Source organism: Equus quagga, chromosome 2 (assembly GCF_021613505.1).
Source record: "Equus quagga isolate Etosha38 chromosome 2, UCLA_HA_Equagga_1.0, whole genome shotgun sequence".
Taxonomy (NCBI): Eukaryota; Metazoa; Chordata; class Mammalia; order Perissodactyla; family Equidae; genus Equus; species Equus quagga.
This window is the reverse complement of record NC_060268.1, coordinates 4,460,423-4,478,487: the sequence shown is the minus strand read 5'-3', so window position 1 is coordinate 4,478,487 and position 18,065 is coordinate 4,460,423. Positions and strand designations below refer to the sequence as shown.

The following is an 18,065-nucleotide window of genomic DNA, read 5'->3' as shown; positions in this document are numbered from 1 at the left end:
TGGGGAATCTCGTGTATGGCTGGAATAAACTATGGAGCTGCCCCAAGGAGATGCCAGAAAGGCCTATATCCTTGAGGTCGCTATGTTACTAGTTGTAGAGAATAATCTTTACCCCCAGAAACTATGGGCCAAAGAGATACCAGGGAAATCAATTACCAGGCTAATTCAGTACTGTACGTGAGACATGGCAGGGAGGCAAACTGAGCATCATATTCTAAAATGCAGTTCAAAACGCACAGGACTGTGACCTGATCACCAGCCTCTCCACCTCTCTCTATCTGGTTGAGCAGTATCTGCTGCCGTCCACACTTTTTGAAAACGGCTTCCTCTTTCAAAACACAACCTTTTCATTTATCTTACAGAGAAAATAGAGACTGGCAGGAAGGCAAATTTCATGTCTGTTTGCTGATCTGGCATCTAGGAATGCATCGGAAGCCACACTTTTACTTATTTTCTTCCCACCTCAGTGGAAGTGACATTGGTTCTCCTCTTCAAGGCTAATTCATGACCCCAGCTCCAAATTCCCATCTTTTCAGGAAACTTCCTTCCCTTTTATTTTTGTGTCTCTAAACTTACCCTTTCTATTATCTCTTTTTCCTCTTAAAATAGGCCCTTCTCCAGCCCCACTTCTCTCTACTTATCACTCCTTCCTCACCCTCCAGATTCATGAGAATAGACTTCGTTAACAAACCCCTTCTCCTTGCCTCCCATGTGTTCCATAGTGAAATTAGCTTTCTAGAGCCTCAACTTCAGTGAGCCATTCTTACCAAGTTCCATAAACGTATTCCTAAGTGATTTTGTATTGTTATCTTTAATTTCCTAGTATGATATGATGCTTATATCTCACGTTCTTCTTTCTAGAAATGAAGTACCTGTTTTACTGATCTAGCAATAAATGAAGTACCTATTTTACTGAGCTTTTGTCATATTCAGCGACCTCATATGAGATTCGATTTCTTTGCAAGAACATTAGAAATTCAGTTGGTTAGTCAAAAGTCAAAATGCCTACCAGTAGCTAAAGGATTGCTGAAATCATCTTATATTATTGCCAATAGCCAGATATTGTATCATGTACATAAACATCAACGGTGAGTTTAAAGTTAACACATTGTAGCCTTCGTTTAGTTTTTTCTTCAATCAATTTTGATGAAACCTTGAACTTACAAGAAATTGTACCAGTGTGGCAGACAACCCCTAAGACGCCTCCCAATGATTTCAACCTCCTGTTTTCCTTGCCTTGAGTGTGGGTTGGAATCATCAACTCAATTATAATAAAGAGACTAAGGCAGAAGTTCTGGGAGGTCACTTCGGAGATGAGGTTACCTAAAGCCTTGGGCATGTGTTTGCTCTCTCTGGGGAACTGCTTGCTTTGGAGGAAGCGTGTTGCCATGCCATGAAACAGTCCTATAGAGATGTCCACATGTGAGGAATTGAGAAAGGTCTCCGGCTAACAGCCACTAGGAAATCAATATCTTTGCCCAACCCCTGTGAGGGAGTGAGGCCTGGCAAAAACTTAGTGAGTGGGCTTAGAAGTATATCCTCCCCAACGGAGTTCTCAAATTAGACTGCGGTCCTGCCTGACAGCCTGTCTGCAACCTCATGAGAGCTTGAGCTACAGGCACCCAGCTAAGCCATACCCATCTTCCTGATCCACAGAAACGGTGACATAACAAATGGTCATTGTATTAAGTCACAAAATTTGGGGGAAATTTCTTACACAGCAATAGATAAGTAATGTAACATATTTGACTTTGTTTCAAAGAGGAATCTCCTTTCTAAGTAATGTATAACTGATCACCCATTTTTGTACTATTAAAAAATTATGACGCTTCTCAATGATACATTGCCTGTTAGTCACAGCTAAAATAGCAAGGATTATTTATGGTTACCCAAGAATAGTAACTGCAATTAAGCTATTAGAAATCCAGGACAAATCATTTTTGAATCTGGGTTTCCAAAAGAATGAATAAAACTGAGAATGTAATTTGTAAAACCAGTGACTATAGATGCCCCCCAGGTTTATAGATGAATGAGTGTCTTAGAATAATATTTGCAAAGATGGAAGGTTTCAGCTACAGGCAGCATCTCCCTAATGAGGCAGCTCATCTCGTCCTAATTGATTAGTCAATGTCCGGAACAGATATTTTGCCTAGATTTTAGTGCAACATGATCGTACCCTGCTGAGAGGGACACAAGTGACAGACCTGACGCCTACAACCTTCAACCATCTGATGAAGCAGAAAAATGGCACAGGTATCAATGTGGCAAATGTATGAGAACATGGAAGAAATGGAGAACTGCCTTCTCTCTGAAATAATCAGAATAAAACTAGCAGAGTTCATCTGGACACCCATGGACAACAAAGAGGATATGAAAAACAAGTGCAAAGTTAAAAGTGTGTTAAAATTATCTCGGGACTCAACGCAAACACGAAGAAATTTTGAGAGGGAGACTCATAAATAAGGTAGATACAAATTTCCTCGATAAAGTAATTCAAAATATTGATAGAATTATTTATTTAAAAAGCAACTAAAAATGTGCCTGTTGCAAGGTAAATTTGAAGAAGAGAAAGAAAGTCCATGAAATATATTCAAACTACAGAGTAAGTTAAATACACCCGATCCACTAAAGGGAAGAACTGGAGTTGAGCTAACCCCACCTTTGTAGGAAGATAGTGATCTCGTGCAAATAGGACAGCTGGCAATCGCGTGGAGGCTGAATTCCTTTCATAGTGTAGGCCTCAGTGAGGATGTGACTATGCTCACTTTCCAACTGCTTTTCCAGTCTCTCTTCTGTTTCTCAATGACTTTAGCCAGCCTGATAGGATTTATCTTCCCAAATCAAAAATCTTATGCCTATTGTCTGCACAAAATCTGTAATAACTTCCCCCGACTATTAAATAGCTAAGCTTTCCTGACATTCCAATAATTCTCCCTGTGGAGCGGTGAAGCAGGCGGACACTGCATCCAGCTTCCCAGAGTGGTATCATGGCTTCAGTACTTATCAGCTACGATATGGTGACAATTAAAGTTCTCTGTATTTCAATTTCCTTATCAATGAAACAGGATAAGGATCTTAATTAGCACAAATCTTTATTGTGAAAATTAAGAGGAATAATCTGTGATGCATTAGGAGCAGTGTCTTGGTCCAAGATGAGTACTCCAGAAACATTAGCTATTACTTTATTATTGCTGTTACCGCTGCTATTTGAGATTCAAAGTCACTTAAGATTATGAATGTCTACCATGTGACGGAGGATTTTCTAAGGGTTATCTCGTTTATCTCGAACTACAAATTTCCAAAATAGGAGTTGTTTCTCTTTGACAGATGAAGAGACCAAGATGCAGACATTTTAAGTGACGTCTCTAAACTCTTCCAGTGACTGACTGCTACGTTAAGCTCCCGCCCAGGTTGCCTGACTTCACATTGAGGGCATTTGTAACGCACAAGAGCTATCCTTCCAGGCTCGTCCCCTGTTGCCCCACTTTGAAGAACACTTAACAGTGTGGCTGTTAAGTATGAATACCAGCATCACCACTTTCTTGCAATTCATACAAACTCTCTGTGGTTCAGCTTTCTCCACCGTAAAGACAAATAGTGGATACTCATTTTTATCAACTTGTTATGAGGATTACTTCATTTAAATAGTACAGTAGCTGGCATATATCTCGTGCACAATTTTATTAGTTTATGTCAATGTATTTATATTTTTAGTTTTATTAATTTATGTCAAGACACAATGTCATCTTAACTTCCTGCGTTTTGCTTCCTCATGACCAGGGCCTTAAACCTCCCTGTGTTCACCTCTGTCTATTGAAAATGTACCTCCCTTCGTAGAGAAATGTTTTCCTTTGTTCTAAAGCACTGCCCTATTCTTCAATGGGGTACAGATCCATAACCTCTCATGCAAGCTTTCTGGGGCTAGATATGCTTCACCATTCACAACTTTGTCTTATTTTAGAAAGTCAAAATAGCCTATATCTTGTATATTATGTGACATCCCCGAAAGGATCTGGTACAGGATCCCATAATTAAATGTAGTAACATTTCTGCTGCAAATAGTACAAAAATATTCACACTCATTTGGTTACATACAGACTATAAATAGGCTCATATCAGTTCAAGTCTTATAGTCTAACACACGTAGATGAGTCAGCACGTGCTGCCAAATAATTAAATTAAAAAAATTTGTGTTTGGTTTTTTTGATTTTAGATTTTCTCATAAAGAATTATAGACCCATATGATCAGTTTTGCTACGTTCTTTCTCTAGATTATGTGGTATTCTGCGAGCTGGCGTCTTTACTCATCTCAGCCTCCATCACTGTGCAAGGGCTCTAAGGGCAGGAGTGTGTCTTTACCTTTGCATCTTCTTCAGGACCAAGGATGTTCTTAAATCCTGCTAGGCGTGTTAGGCATATTTCATAAACAAGAAAATATCACACCAGTGTTCCAAATGTGTAGATGGTGCTAAAAGCACTCATCCGCCAAATACGACAATACTCCTTTTCATGATCATTGATACACACTGAGTCATTATTCAGATTTCTTTGGAAAGAAGCAGCCTAAATTATTCTGATATTAATTCCACAAGATCTCAAAATAACTAAACCCATTGGCGGTCTACGTGATTCGAATTCCAGAGGAGGCAGGTAATGCTCCAAAATTTCAAATTCTAATCTTAATTTGGGAAATTAGGATACCATGGGGGAACATTCTTAGCATCTTATTTTGCAATTTTCAGGCAAGTAATTTAAAAGTCAATGATGGTATCCTTTGACTAAAACAGATTTCACGGTGTTGTTTGGAACCTTTTCTCTTTAGTTATGATTTACTTTAGAAGAAACAGAGTAATTCTTGCCATCTCACCTATATGTTGTCCATACATGTGATAAAAGAAGCTGAAACAATATGCAGTGTTCGTGGGTCCATATGGGTTTTTGGGAGCTATGCTGAAAACAGGGCTGAGAAGTCGAGCCTTTTCACCTTCTAATCTGGGCCGAGACGTCTCAATGTACATATAAAAACCTTTAAAAAGACAAAATACAATGTTTAAACACATTTTTATTAGGGATGACATGAAATTTGAAATTACTCAGAAGTTTTGGAATTTTCATATGATGTAAAAATTGACAGGAGGGTTTGCACCTCATCTATAAAATCTGTATATGGATAATAATATAAAAAGTAAATGATCTATATAATTAAAGATAAATTGTTTAAAATATATAAAAGCTTCAGACAAAATTGGAATTTTAGACTTGAAATATCAAAAAAAATTCCTAATCTCTCAACTATGTATTTCAACGAGTTCTGAGGGAAAATTAATGTCTACAAACTTTGAAAAATCTGAATTATTGATACTGTACATAGAAAATTTAATGTTTTATTCCACCAACTTCAAATCTGTAGCTAAGTACACTCTTGCATTTCATACTAAGGGCGTTTCTCAAAGGCCAAGGCTGGAGTACGATTGTTATGAACACACCGTGTCAGACCCTCCTACCTTCTTTGGAGCCGCTACGATCAGCGTTAGGTCCGGTGTTTGGAGTGTATTTTGTATTTCTTGTTGCAGTACTTTGCTTTGTCCAGTCAAAATTATCTGTATCATCTTGGGTGAACAAACAAATGTTACCATCTTCAAATCCACAGTGAAATTCTCCTGTTAACAAATTTTAATGAATGTGATTAATATTAATTAAATGAATACAAACATCACAATATTCTTATAAGAAAAACTTAAAATGTAGCACAGCAATAATAATGCGAGATTGCAATAATGGCACCAGAGCCATGATGGTGCATGTGATTGCGACCAAACGTAAAATGATTTCAACTTTAATGAAAAAGAGAAATACTCTTGATATAGAAATCAGTCTCTTATTTGAGAATTTAAACCCAAACCATTTTCCTCTGAAATATCTGGATAACTGAAATTAAAGAATATAATTCACGCTTGAATTATGGCCCAAGTTTCCCAACTTTCATTTTTCAAGTACAGGGAAAATCCAAGCAACACTGCCAATCAGAAGACGATCTTTTACTTTACCTGAGAGCACCTTAAAGCTGTCACCGTGAGGTCATAAATGCTCACACCATGTCTGGAGACGCTTCCGCATACACACATTTGCACAAATGAAATTACTTAGGGGAAGATGATGGCAAAGTACTGTAAAAAGTAGTCATCTAGTATACTTTATTTGAATGTGAATTTGTCAAATGCTTGAACTTTACTAGAAGTGAAGTAATGGAGAGAAGTCATGAAGACCCTGTGAAAGGACTGGGATTTCAGGGATGCCTGACATACGCTGAGTTCAGATCCAACAACCAGCCCAGAGAGAGCTGTCTTCAACTGTCCCTGGGATGAGGGAGGGAGTAATGTTTCTAGGCATCAAAGGGTTTTCTTGCTGAAATGCACCCTGCTTGAAATATAGGAGTAAATAAAGGGGATGATAATGTCCATTGGACAAAAGATTAAAATTATCCTTAATTGACAAAAATTAAACATAGTTTCTATTATTTCATTCAAACCCAGAACAACTCTTTTAAATTACAGTAATACTGACTCATGAAGCTCACAGAGGAGAAAACTTGGGCTAAGCTCAGCTAGTAAATAATAAAGTCCACACTGAGTATAGATTCCGTGCAATTCACAGAGAAGAAATCATCTAAAGAACAGAGACTCTCAGTTGTCTCCTTTCCCCTTGCAGTGGGTCAGACTTATCAGATATTCTTGGGAGTAGAGGCCTAGAAGTTGAGCTCATGCCCTTGAATTAATCTGTGTGCTTCTTTACATGAACAATGAACTCCCCAAAAAGGGAATTAAGAAAACTATCCCATTTAAAATAGCACCGAAAAGAATAAAATAGGAATAAACTTAACCAAAGAGATGAAAGACTTGTACATTGAAAACTACAAAACATTAATGAAAGAAATTAAAGAAGACACAAATAAATGGAAAGGCATCATGTGTTCTTGGACTGAAGGAATTAATATTGGTAAAATGTCCGTACTACCCAAAGTGATCTATAGATTCAATGGAATCCCTATGAGAATACCAATGGTATTTTTTGGTTTTTTTGAGGAAGATTAGCCCTGAGCTAACTACTGCCAATCCTCCTCTTTTTGCTGAGGAAGACTGGCCCTGAGCTAACATCCATGCCCATCTTCCTCTACTTTATGCATGGGATGCCTACCACAGCATGGTTTTTGCCAAGTGGTGCCATGCCCACACCCGGGATCAGAACCAGCGAACCCTGGGCTACCGAGAAGCGGAACATGCACACTTAACCACTGCGCCACCGGGCTGGCCCCACCAATGGTATTTTTTTACAGAAGTAGAAAAAAAATTCCTAAAATTTATATGGAACTACAAAAGACCTCGAATGGCCAATACAATTATGGGCAAGGAGAACAAAAGTGGAGGCATCCCACTTACTGATTTTAAAATATATTACAAAGCTACAGTAATCAAAAGGGTATGGTACTTATACATTGTTGGTGGAAATGTAAACTGGTACAGCTATTGTGGAAAATGGTATGGAAGTTCCTAAAAAATCTAAATATAGAACTACCACATGACCCAGGCACCCCTCTTATGAATGTAGACCCAAAAGAAATAAAATCAGTACTTCAAAAAGATATGTGCATGCTCATATCTACTGAAGCATTATTTACAATAACCAAGACATGGAAACAATGTAAGTGCTGACTGACGGATGAATGGATAAATAAATTGTGGCAGATATATAAGGGGATATTAAGCCTTAAAAACGATTATCCTGCCATTTGCAGCAACATGGATAAACCTGGAAGAACTTATACTAAGTGAAATAAGGCAGACCCAGAAAGAAAATGAAAACGCATGCTATCACTTACATGTGGAATTTAAAAAATAGTCAAATACGTAGAAGCAGAGAGTAGAATAGGGTTATTCTATTAGGGCAGGCAGGTGGGGGAACGAGAAGCTGCTGGTCACAGGGTACAAAGTTGCAGCTATGGAGGATGAATAAGTCTAGAGATGATGACTATAGTTAATAATACTGTATCAAATACTAAAAATTTGCTGACAGTATATTTCAGGTCCTCTCATCACACACATATATGGTAACTACGTATAGAGTTCAAATGATAATTACCTTGATTGTAGTAATCATTTCACTATGTGTATATACATACATATATCAAATAATCATGTTGTATACCTTAAAAATATTCAATTTTCATTTTAAAAAAGGAAAAGAGGATGGTACTGGCATAAAAACATATAGACAAATGGGACAGAGTAGAGACCCTAGAAATAATGCCATGCACATACAGTTAAGTGATCTTTAATAAAGCAGCCAAAAACACACAATGGGGAAAGATAAGTCTCTTCAACAAACGTTGTTGGGAAAACAGGATATCTACATGCAAGAGAATCAATGTGGACCCTTATCTTACACAATATATAAAAATCAACTCAAAATAGCTTAAAGACTTAAACGTAAGACCTGAAACTATAAAACTCTCAGAAGAAAACACAGGGAAAAGCTTCATGACATTGGTCTTGGCAATGATTTTTTGCATATGACACCAAAAGCACAAGCAGCAAAAGCAAAAACAGACAAGTGGGAGTATATTGTACTAAAAAGCTTCCGCACAGCAAACAAGTGACAGAGTGAAAAGGCAAACTACAGAATGGGAAAAAATATTTGCAAAACATAATATGATAAAAGGTTAATATCCAAAATATATAAGGAATTCCTGCAACTCAAAGCAGAAAAATAAATAATCTGATTAAAAATAGGCAAAGGGGCCAGCCCAGTGGTGTAATGGTTAAGTTTGTGTGCTCCACTTCACGGGTTCAGATCCCAAGCGCAGACCTATGCCAGTCATTAGCCATGCTGTGGTGGCATCCTCCATACAAAATAGAGGAAGACTGGAACAGACGTTAGCTCAGGGCCAATCTTCCACACCACAAAATAAAAAGGGCAAAGGATTTAAATAGACATTTCCTGAAAAATACATACGGCTATGTGAAAATGTGCTCAACATCACTAATTATTGGGGAAATGCAAATCAAAATCACTATGAGATATTACTTCACATCTGTTAGGATGGCTATTATCAAAAAAACAAAAAATAACGAGTTTTGCTGAGGATGTGGACAAATTGGAATCCTTGTACACTGTTGGTGGGAATGTAAGATGGCACAGCCACTAAGGAAAACAGTACAGAGGGTCCTCAAAAATTAAAAATAGAACTACCATATGATCCAGTAATTCTACTTCCAGGTATTTATCCAAAAGAATTGAAAGCATTATCCCAAAGAGATATTAGCACTCCCATGTTCATTGCAGCATTATTCACAATAGTTTAGATATATAAACTCTAAATATCCATTAATAGATAAACGGATAAATAAAATGTGGTATACACATATAATGAAATATTACTCAGCCTTAACAAAGGAAATCCTTCCATATATGACAATATTTATGAATCTGGAGGATGTTATACTAAGTAAAATAAGCCAGTTATACAAGGACAAATATGGCATGATTACCCATATTTCAGGCATCTAAAATATCCAAACACAGAGAAGCAGAGAGTAGAATGATGTTTGTTAGGCGCTGTGGGGAGACGGAAATAGGGAGATGCTGATCAAAGGATATAAACTTCCAATTATGCAAGATGAGTCAGTTCTGGAGACCTGCTGTACAACATCATGCCTGTAGTTAACAATAGTGTATTGTATGCTTAAAAAGTTGTTAAGAAAGTAGATCTCATGTTAAGTGTTCTTATCGAGATAAATAATAGAAAGAGAGAAGAAGAAAAGAAGGAAGGAAGGAGGGAGGGAAAAAACCATTGGCATTTACAAATAAAAATAAAATAGAGGCTTTTCCCTTTGAATGTAAGGGAAAATTTTGGATACGCCTAAAATTTTTCATAATTTGGGTTAATTTATATATTATATTAAGTTGTTTACAATACATTTGAAAAAGGTATAAGATGACAGTAATTCGCGTTGGACAAAGACGTCTAAGTAATCTCAGCAGTCCTTCATCACCTCTGCGACATACATCTTTACAGTGAAGAAACCTATCACTGGAGAGATTTTATTAAAAGTTAGCACACAAAGTGGAAAAGAAAATACTATTTAAGAGCATAATAACTTTATGATTATCCTGTCACTTTATATGAGGTAATTATAAATATATGCAAAGAAGTGTACTCATAAAAAAGTTTATTAAAATAAAGAATATCTTGATAGATAATGAAAATGCACTGATCTGTAAAAACTTATCAAAAGTCAATGTAATAATATTAAATATTAAAAGATCTCATAAAATAAGAGATAATGAGGTCCAGGATTTTCACAAAGACAAAGAACTGAATATTGACTTGGTCTTGAATTTTTCACTAGTTTTCTAATAACAACACAATTTTGGCAGAGTTTCAGGGGCTACGCAGAAATAAATAAATATATTTGAAATATTCTGCATTAAAATATCTCCAAAAGTTTACTTTATTTCCCTGAATCCTTCCCAATACGGTAAAGGAAGAACAAAAACTCAAGGATAAGCAACCTGATGCTCACCGGTCCTCCAGCCCAACGGCCCTCTCGCACTCACGTTCTCTCTTTATGCATGTTTTATTTTTTTAGCTTTACTGAGATATAATTGACAAATAAAAATTGTATATATTTAAGGTGTACAACTTGATGTTTTGATATATGTACATTTTGAAATGATCACACAATCAAGTGAATTCATATATGCATCACTTCACAGATCGCATAGTTACTATTATCTTTTTTTTTTGTGGTGAGAATGCTTAACGTCTCTCCTCTTGGCAAATGTCAAGTATACGATACAGTATTGTTAGGTATAGTCACCATGCTGTACATTAGCTCTGTAGAACTGACTCATCTTGTATGGCTTAAAGTTTATACCCTTTGACCAGCATCTCCCCATTTCCTCCTCCCTCTCAGCTCCTGGCAGCCACCACTCTACTCTCTGCTTCTGAGTTTGACTGTTTAGATTACACATATAACTGAGATCATGCAGTTTTGTTCTTCTGTGTCTGACTTATTTCACTTATCATAATGAACCAGGTTCATTCATGTTATCTCAAATGGCAGGATAACCTTTTTTAAAACTGATGTTGCATTGTATGTATATACCACATTTCTTTATCCACTCATCCATCAATGGACTTTTAGATTATTTCCATGTCTTGGCTATTGTGACTCAGGCTGCGGTGAACTTGGCATTGCAGATATCTCTTCAAGATTAAGATTTCATTTCCTTTGGAGATATACCCAGAAGTGGGATTTGCTGGATCATGAGGTAGTTCTATTTTTAACCTTTTAAGAAACCTCTATACTGTTTTCTATAATGCCTGTACCAATTTAGATTCCCATTAAGAGTGTGCAGTGTTTACTGGGGAATGGGAAAAGATGGGTTAATGGGGAAAGATGAAGAGACCATCTTTACCCTATTCTGTATTCTTGGCACCCTTTTTGAAAATCAGTTGACTGTAAATTCGTGGATTTATTTCTGACTATTCTGCTCCATTGATCTAAACATTGGTTTTTATGCAATTATCATATCCCTTTGATTACTGTAGCTTTGTAATATATTTTAAAATCAGAAAGTGTGATGCCTCCAGCTTTGTTCTTCCTCAAGACTGTGTGGCTATTTGAGATCTTTTGTGGTTCCATATGGACTTTAGCATTGTTTTTTCTATTTCTGTAAAGAATGCCATTGGCATTTTGACAGAGACTGCATTAAATCTGTAGATCACTTTCGGTAGTATGGACATTTTAAGAATACTAATTCTTCCAATCCACGAACATAGAACGTCTTTCCATTTATCTGCATCTTCTCCAATTTCCTTCAACAGTGTGTTATAATTTTTAGTGTGCCAGTCTTTTGCTTCTTTGTTTAAGTTTATTCCTAAGTATTTTATTTTTTTGTTGTTGCTATCATGAATAGGATTGTTTTCTTAATTTCCTTTTCAGATAGTTCATTCTTAGTGTATAGAAACACCACTGTTTTTTGTATGTTGATTTTGTATCACACCACTTTAATGAATCTATTAGTTCTAACTTTGGACTGATATTTTGGAGTAGGTTATTATGGCAATTTTTTTTTTTAGTTTCAAATGGTTTCTTGGAGATATGAAGGTTTTCATGTATATATACATTTGTATTATTATATTACAGATATATATCTCATATATATATGCCATCTTGCACTCATAATATCTAATATAAAGCAAAAGGAGTCCAAAAAGTAATTTTCCAAAGTTCTAAATTTTAACAATTTTACAGACTTCAAAACCTAAATCAGACCAAATACACTTTCCAAAAAATTTGAAATCTCTTTACAGCTGAAAATTCCAACTCCATTGCTGAGATCCTTGAGACCCCAGAACTCACTTCACTTTTTTTTTTCTTTTCAATTAATACCATCCAATCACAGGCACCCTTCGTGAGGAACCAGGCAGAGTAGGAGAAGCATGAGGTAGGACCAGTGTGCTCATGGAGCCTGCACAGCACGGTTCTCTCCACAACGAAGCATCTTCCCTCTCAGTTAAAAATTTCAATCATAAGATTTTTTAATCAACTATAAATAGAAAGCTTTCCTCTTTTAAATTTAAGAAGTAAATTTTTTGAGTCTAATGAAGAACCAGACTATGAAAACGTTTCAGGGACTTACTCTTTAGATATTTTGGAGGTGGATATTTAGGATCAACTAACTTAAGGACTACACAAGTTGATAAAGCACAAAAGAGCATTTTAAGATTAGTTTGATTTGCAGCCAATGTAGGAAGTCTCATATCACATTTATTATCCTATTAAATATATATCCTAACATGTTTCTACATTTTTTTCTATTTAGATGTTTCAGATAAACTATAATTTATAATTAAGTCAACATATATTTAAAAGATTTTTAAACTTCATTATCAAGCCAATAATCTTTTTCTGGAAGAAATATTGCTACATGCTATTATAAGAATTCATTATACATAATTACAAATAACGTGTTAGAAGTAAGACTTGGCCGTATTTTCTTCATTTTAAGAAATAATTCAGAATCATAGCAGAAGCAATTCATCTTTTTAATTACATTTTTTCTTCATTTAGATTTTTTTTCCTGACCTGCTTAACTTTTGCTTTCTCCTCAACTTCATCAACAGTATAATTAGTGGGAAGGTATGTTTTAATGAAATGTGGAGAATACACAGTAGGTATATAGCAACTAATTGAAATCTTATAGCAAAATTATAGTAAGAGAAAACAAGTCTGCCAGGGGCTGGGTGCAGGGGCTGAGGATTAACCACAGAGCAGCACAGGACATTCAGGGCTGATGGAACCTTGGGGTGATGACCACACGACTGGATGAATTGGTCAACGCTTCTTACAGACAGACGGGGTGAATTTTAACATATGTAAATTATACCTTGAAAATAAATGACAAAAATTAAAAATATAGCATTTAAGAAGAAGATCTCACATATAAGCAGTCTATCTGAGGGAAAGAAAGGGAACTTTCCATAGCAAAAATCTAAACAAAACATGACTTACTTTCACATGTTGGCCTATTTTCCTCACTTACTGAGTAATATCTGGCTAGTTTATTAAAAACTTGAATCTATAACGATAGCTTTGTTCGATAAAGCATTGTTCTTATACATGTTTGGGACCTGGAGGCAATAACAAGGTTAAAGAAATCAATTAATAAGGGGAAAATGTATGTAACTGTCAATAACGTAAAAATAGTTACTCCTGATAACTTAGAGAAATTGCTGCCTGATGGTTACTAAAAGGCTTTATTCTAAACAACTCTCATCTTCTACCATAGTGAATATTCATTAAGACATCAAAAAGTATACAGCCAGTGGAAATCTCCGGTAGAGAGAGTTAAGCTGGAAATTATCTAAAAATAGAAAATCCAAGCCATTGTTTGAGGACATTTTGTAAAATGCTTGCTGAGGAAGAAGAGTCGCTAACTGTGACCTAAAGGATTCAAGCTTTTAGAAGCGTTCAAATTCTAACTAACGTTGTCCATCTTCAGGGCACACTTGCGGCTTCTGTAACTTTTGCACATAGTACTCTAGACGCACTGAGCTTTGCTCAGTTTTCATCTGAACATGACCTTTATGTCACTGATAGGCACACCTTTCCCAACTTCTTCCCCTATGGGACCTCCATTCAACTCAGGACCCACTCAAATATCACCTCTTCTGGAATACTTTCTGATTTGCCATAAAATTCATGGTACTTATTATAATTGTATTGAAATAATCTGTTGGCAAACACTCCCTCAACTATATATTTATATATGCAATCTTTTTCAGTAGAGAGAAGCTGTTCAAAAATCTTTCCTTGAATTGAAATATTTGTCAATTTTTTCCTGTATCTAGTTTTATCTTTCTGTGACACTCGTTTTAAATATTTCTACTGAAGGTGCAGTCAGAGAACTTAATTCCAAAGGAGTTATAATCAATATAGTAATTACTAAACACAAACAATATCCTGGGTAGAAGCCAGGGAGAATCTGATTTATGTAATTAATTCATCTTGAAATTGTCATGTATTTGTTCTTTTAACAAATGATCATTGAACACCTGCTAAGTATGAGATGCTGTGATAGACACAAAGATAGTGAGATATAGGGAGAAATTACAAACAGATTCAGCTCTTAACTATCTTATAATCTACTGGAGGATATGAGAATATCACAAATAGCTTACCACATGGAAGAAGATAAATTGCTGTGGGAAATCAAAAAGAGGTAATATTTGGTGGAGAAGCAATTGTGCCAAACTTTATAAGAAACATGAACCTCAAAGGGTTGATAACATTAAAGAGTCCTTGTGATGACTAATCGAATTTTTGTGTGTGAAAGCAATATGTAAACAATAAAAATCTGTAAAAAAAATTCAGTATTATAATTTGGATATGCAGAAGTGGAGCAAAAGAGGATCTTTGGTAGAAAATACAGCAAGAACAGAGGTTCTGTAGTTTGGTCTTTGTTATATAATCAGTGAAAGGCTGTTGTAGAAAAGGACATAAAGTAAAATGAGAAAAAAGACTTGGATGTTTCTTCACTACATACAGGGAATAGAGAATGCTGGATGGATGGGAGGAAAAGTGCGAAGGTGGCCGCCCATTCTTTTGTTAGCCAAGAACAATATTTTCCCAGGCACAAAATAGGAGACAAAAATCAATCCTTAATTTAAATGTGAAGTATTATCAAGAGGATGGTGATCAGATTATCTTCTTCATCATAAATGATTGGGATATAGAATAGTGATCCATGAAAAAAATCTTGATTAAACCATTCAAATACCAAGTTTCTAAGTAACTATAGTCTTTATGAGTGAAATGTAGAAAGCAAAGAAAGAAAATTAAAGAAACAAGTAATAGCAATAAAAATGTATTCAATGCCACAAAAGAAAAAATAATCCCACAGTTACATGAAAGACAAATGTTAAGCACGTTGGGGAAAATGGCTCCATATTTAGCAAAACTTATAAAAAACAATTATCAATATTAAATAATTTGTCTTTATACCCATGTCCTTTGAAATTTAAAATTCACATTAACGCCAGTTTTCTAAGCCATTCCATTTTAAACCAAATATAAACAATTGCTACATAATCTTTGTATGTTTATGCATTTTCTGTTTTTCTTAATTATGAAATACAGTGCCATTTTTAAAGTGAAAATATACTTACTCAAATGAGGATTAACAGGAGCTAAAAAAAAAGCAAAAAAAATAATGTTAGCATGGTTTGAATGTCTTTCATAAGTAAAAGTCCAATTAGTGTACCATAGTTCTTTACCAAAACTTAACGATCTTCTCCACTGTGGCTGTGGAGAATTCTATCTGTAATCCATTTGTTCTAGAGGATTGAATAGAATCCTCCTGGAGCTCAGCAGTAACCTCCTGAGTACACACAAGATCAATGCTACAGAGCATGTGGGGTTTGCTCATTTCCCTGGAAGGGAGGCACTGATCTTTTCTATCTTAACCAGGGCTCAACCAAACCCAGAGTCAAAACTGCAACTGACAGTAGGCCAACCTGCCACCCCATGTTCTGACAAGGAAAACAATCTTCCAGAGGATGGTACACTTCAATTTTTTTGCTCTTATCTCTTTCTGTTGAAAATAAGATGGTATATATGAAAACAGAGCAATCCTTCTATCACGTCATGACGTGTCCTGAAACAAATAGCTACTTGAATGCTGCTTTGTTTAATTACATTAACACACACACACACACCACACACATACACAAAAACACGGCTTTCAAATGATAAACAACACAGCTGCATTTTTGTGCACCAGAAGAAATATTTATCTCAAAAGACTAATCGTGTTCACAATACAAGTGCCAATTGATTTCCACATGAAGAGGAATGAATACTTTACATTTTCCTGAAACAACAACAAAAATATACCCAACCTAAGAGACAACATACTATCTGTATATATGGATTAGGCATTTATCACTCTGAGGGAAAATTCCATTCTGGAAGAAGGAAAGCAATATTGTAGCCTCTCAAGATGACAGCAGGCAGTTCATCGAACCTGCAGAAGTTTCTCTGCCTTGTCACTAATTCCTAGTGTTTGCCGTTAACCACTCCTGTTAAACTTGGACATTAGTAGTAAAGAATGACAGATAGCCAAAAATACACACACATGCACAAAGCAGTTTCATATATAATTTTTACTATAATTAGTACATTGGGATCAATTTTAACAAAGTGAGTTAGTCTCTCAACCAATTATTTTTGGTATTTCCCCATAGAGAAGACAGAGTATTCTGATTACTTCAGTTGTTTTTCTGATTCTGCAATCCCCACTGCAAATTATGAAATGAATAACGCAGAGAAGGGAGTATTCATTTACTCATTCCACTGATGTGGAGAAAAAATAACAACTCTTTTTCTTGCAAGGTATCAATATATGTTAACCTGAAAATTAATTAGTAGAAATTAAAATTATTTTATAGTTAAAGTAAGATGAAATTATAAAATTCTCTTTGTGTTATCTCTTAAAGCAGTAAGCATCTTGGAATTATAATTTAGTTCTAAGAAACATGTCACATCTACAAGTAACCTTTGACCAGACTGAATTTTAATTGTCTTTTCGTACAATATTTTTAGTACCAAATTCAGTATAAATAGCACAATTAACCTTGTGAAAATTTGCCATTCTAAATTCCAAATATTGTGGTGAGTCTATTTTTCTTCTTTCAATCAAACTTCTATGTCTAATTTCTTTTATTTATTCATTTTTTTGGTGAGGAAGATTTGTCCTGAGCTAACATCTTCCTCAAAAGTTTGTCATTTTATAGTTGTTTAACTCTACAGGATCCTGAAATTTTCTGGTCCTAATATCATCATCTTTGAAAGGAATGGCTCTTGATGTGCAGTTTCTAATGTGCTTCCATATTAAAAAGTCTATAATTTTATAACTTAGGAGCAGGAAGCATAAACATTAGGTAAGAGGAGAGAATTAATATTTTATAAAACATATGAAACTAAAACTTGAGAAAAATATACTGGGACACTATCTAGTTGTCTGCCCAATGGAATCATGGAGGTGATCACAGAGTAATAATCATTATTCTGCATATTTATATCACTAATATAAAAAAAGTGTATTTTTAAAGGACCACAGTCAAGAAAAGATGTGCTGTGATTCTAACGCTTTTCGCATTCCTTGATCTTCTATAAATATTCCACTCTACACTATATATCTTAATTTTTTAATGAAAATTCAATATATCATCCCCAATATATTCTGGCTGATGAAAAGAGGGTAAAGAAAAGTGATTTCATATGAAACAGCAACTCTAATGAGTTTTTAATAATTTCATTTTATTTATGAAATAAGTATGAAATATATTGCCAGTGATTCACTCAACCTTGAAAAATGCATTGACAATTCTGGAGCCAGCCATTGAATATTACAAATTATAAAAATGCACGTAAATTTCAACTGATAAATATTAATCTGTTTATACACCTTAAAATAATATCATATCTAATTACTGTTGT

At 35.2% G+C, this 18,065-nt stretch overlaps 1 protein-coding gene across 3 annotated transcripts in view; it reads right to left on the bottom strand.

Annotated features, from left to right (window-relative positions):
• The window catches only part of MDGA2 (MAM domain containing glycosylphosphatidylinositol anchor 2), a 778,429-nt gene that overhangs the window by 29,046 nt on the left and 731,318 nt on the right, over window positions 1-18,065 (bottom strand). For all 3 annotated transcript variants that reach the window (XM_046652130.1, XM_046652131.1, XM_046652132.1), the window contains exons 12-14: window positions 15,734-15,754; window positions 5,505-5,660; window positions 4,868-5,026 (exon numbers count right to left, since the gene is read on the bottom strand). In XM_046652130.1, the coding sequence (XP_046508086.1) occupies window positions 4,868-5,026; window positions 5,505-5,660; window positions 15,734-15,754 (336 nt within the window). The remainder of the gene's footprint in view (window positions 1-4,867; window positions 5,027-5,504; window positions 5,661-15,733; window positions 15,755-18,065) is intronic.